The sequence below is a fragment of the Vigna radiata genome, chromosome 7 (genome assembly GCF_000741045.1).
Source record: "Vigna radiata var. radiata cultivar VC1973A chromosome 7, Vradiata_ver6, whole genome shotgun sequence".
Classification (NCBI taxonomy): domain Eukaryota; kingdom Viridiplantae; phylum Streptophyta; class Magnoliopsida; order Fabales; family Fabaceae; genus Vigna; species Vigna radiata.
Window position 1 is genome coordinate 18,176,543 of NC_028357.1, and position 2,234 is coordinate 18,178,776.

General features: G+C 31.6%; 1 protein-coding gene across 2 annotated transcripts; it reads left to right on the forward strand.

The window, feature by feature from the left end:
- The first annotated feature begins 873 nt into the window (after window positions 1–873).
- On the forward strand, window positions 874–2,204 carry LOC111242134 (zinc finger BED domain-containing protein RICESLEEPER 2-like). 2 transcript variants are annotated; one of them, XM_022784466.1, is made up of 3 exons: window positions 874–1,322; window positions 1,404–1,740; window positions 1,826–2,204. In XM_022784466.1, exons 1-3 carry the CDS (start codon window positions 903–905, stop codon window positions 1,906–1,908), a joined length of 840 nt encoding a protein of 279 aa, XP_022640187.1. In that variant the 5' UTR covers window positions 874–902; the 3' UTR covers window positions 1,909–2,204. The 2 variants fall into 2 exon arrangements, with proteins under 2 accessions (XP_022640187.1, XP_022640188.1); XM_022784467.1 differs by having other exon boundaries at window positions 1,404–1,734.
- The last annotated feature ends 30 nt before the right edge of the window (window positions 2,205–2,234 follow it).

Sequence of the window (2,234 nt, forward strand, 5' to 3'; positions counted from 1 at the left end):
GAAAGTTTGGGACCCGAAAAATCAATCAAAAAGTTCATCGGAAGTTACTTGCAAGAGCCATAATTAAACATAGTCTTCCTTATAATTTTGTTGAATATGAAGGAATCAGAGAATGGATAAAGTACATTCCTAATGTTGATATGAAATGTAGGAACACTACAGTTTCAGATGTTGAAAAGGAATACCTTGAATAAAAGAATAAAGTTAAGCAAATAATGTATAGGATTCCTAATAGAATTTGTTTAACCTCTGTTGTTTGGACTACAGTTACTTCTGAGGGATATATTTGCCTAACTGCACACTTTGTTGATGAAAATTGGAAATTAACAAGTAAGATTCTTAACTTTTGTCAAATGAAACCACCACATACAAGTGTTGAACTAGAAAGTGTGGTGTTTGATTGCCTAAAACAATGGGGTATTGATAAGAAAATTTTCTCAATTACTTTGGACAATGCTTCTGCCAATAATAATTTGCAAGACATTCTAAAAAGCCATCTTCGAGTTCATAGAAATTTATTATGTGATGGTGAGTTTTTCCATGTACGATGTTGTGCTCATACTCTTAATTTGATAGTTCAAGATGGTTTAAAGGTGATTGACAAAGCACTCCGTAGTATTAGAGAGAGTATTAAGTATGTGAAATCGTCAGATGGAAGAACTCTCAAATTCAAAGAATGTGTTAATGATGTTGGCATAAATACAAGCATGGGTTTAAGGTTAGATGTGACTACAAGATGGAATTCAACCTATTTAATGCTTGAAAGTGNAATCAAATATAAGGAAGCTTTTCTAATGCTCAAAGTGGTTGATAGAAATTATAAATATTGTCCATCTTNTGAGGAATGGGATAGGGGAGAGAAAATATGTCAATTCTTAAAACCATTTTATGAGATTACAAACATGATGTTTGGTTCATCTTATCCCACTTCAAACTTGTATTTTATGCAAATATGGAAAATTCAACTTATCATTGAAGAGAATTTGTTGAATNAAGATGTGACCTTAAAGGATATGGCTATGAGTATGAAAGAAAAGTTTCAAAAGTATTGGAAGGAGTATAGAATTGGGTTAGCTTTTGGAGCTATTCTTGATCCACGACTAAAGATTGATTTTATAACATATTGTTATAAAAAATTGGATCCTCTAACTTATGCAGAGAAAACAAAGAAAGTGTTAGAGAAGTTCAAGAGGTTATTTGAAGAATATGTAAAGAACTTTTCTACCTCTAGTGTTTCTCTTTCCCAATCACCTACTGAATCCATCTTGATGTCTCAGTCCAATACTGAAGGGAAAAAGTTTAAGAGATCAAGGATTATTTCGGTAAGCATTTTATTCCTAGTGTTCATTTTTTTTACAATTTTTCTAGTTTTGTTTTGATAATTAATATGTAATGCATTGTAGGATTTTAAAATGTATCAAAATGAATCAAAATCTATCATTGGAAGGAACGAGATAGATGCTTATTTAGATGAACCAACAGTAGATGATGATGAAGACAATGAAGATTTTGNTGTGCTNAAATATTGGAAGACTAATGAGAAAAAATTTGNCATATTNTCTATAATGGCTCGAGATGTGTTTAGTATTCCCATCACTACAGTGGCATCAGAGTCAGCTTTCAGCAAAGGTGGGCGTGTACTTTCGAAATACAGAAGCTCCATCCTTCCTAAGCATGTGCAAATGTTGATTTGTACTCAAAATTGGCTATATGGATTTGCTGAAAATCCTAGCGGTGAGTGTATGTTATTATTTTTAAAATTAATTTACATTAAATTATTAATTATAGACTAGTTGTTTGATTGTATTTCAATTTCTTNTGATAGATGAAATTGTTGAAGATAGTTTTGGTCATGAGAGAATTGATGAGTCTAAAGTTGTAGAAGATGTTGAAAGTCTTCAACATTAAATAAAGGATGTTTCATTTGACTTTGTCTGAGGNACTTCCCTTTCACTCATTTCCTTTTTATTCTTTCATATTTTTGTGCTTCATGGTAATGATCTTACATGTATATGTTCATCATAATATGCTTGCATAGTGAAATTAATAGCTGGTGGTGAATTTGCAACCTTTTTGTGCTCTGTTGGGAAGTGGTTTCTATTGATTTCTTCGCTGCCTTGTGTACTTTTAAGGGATAGGATACATATATAATTACTATAAACTTTCTCTGGGTAGCTGATAAAGGGGATGAATTAAGTATGATTTGGCTATATGGTTTTGGAAAGGAAATAGAT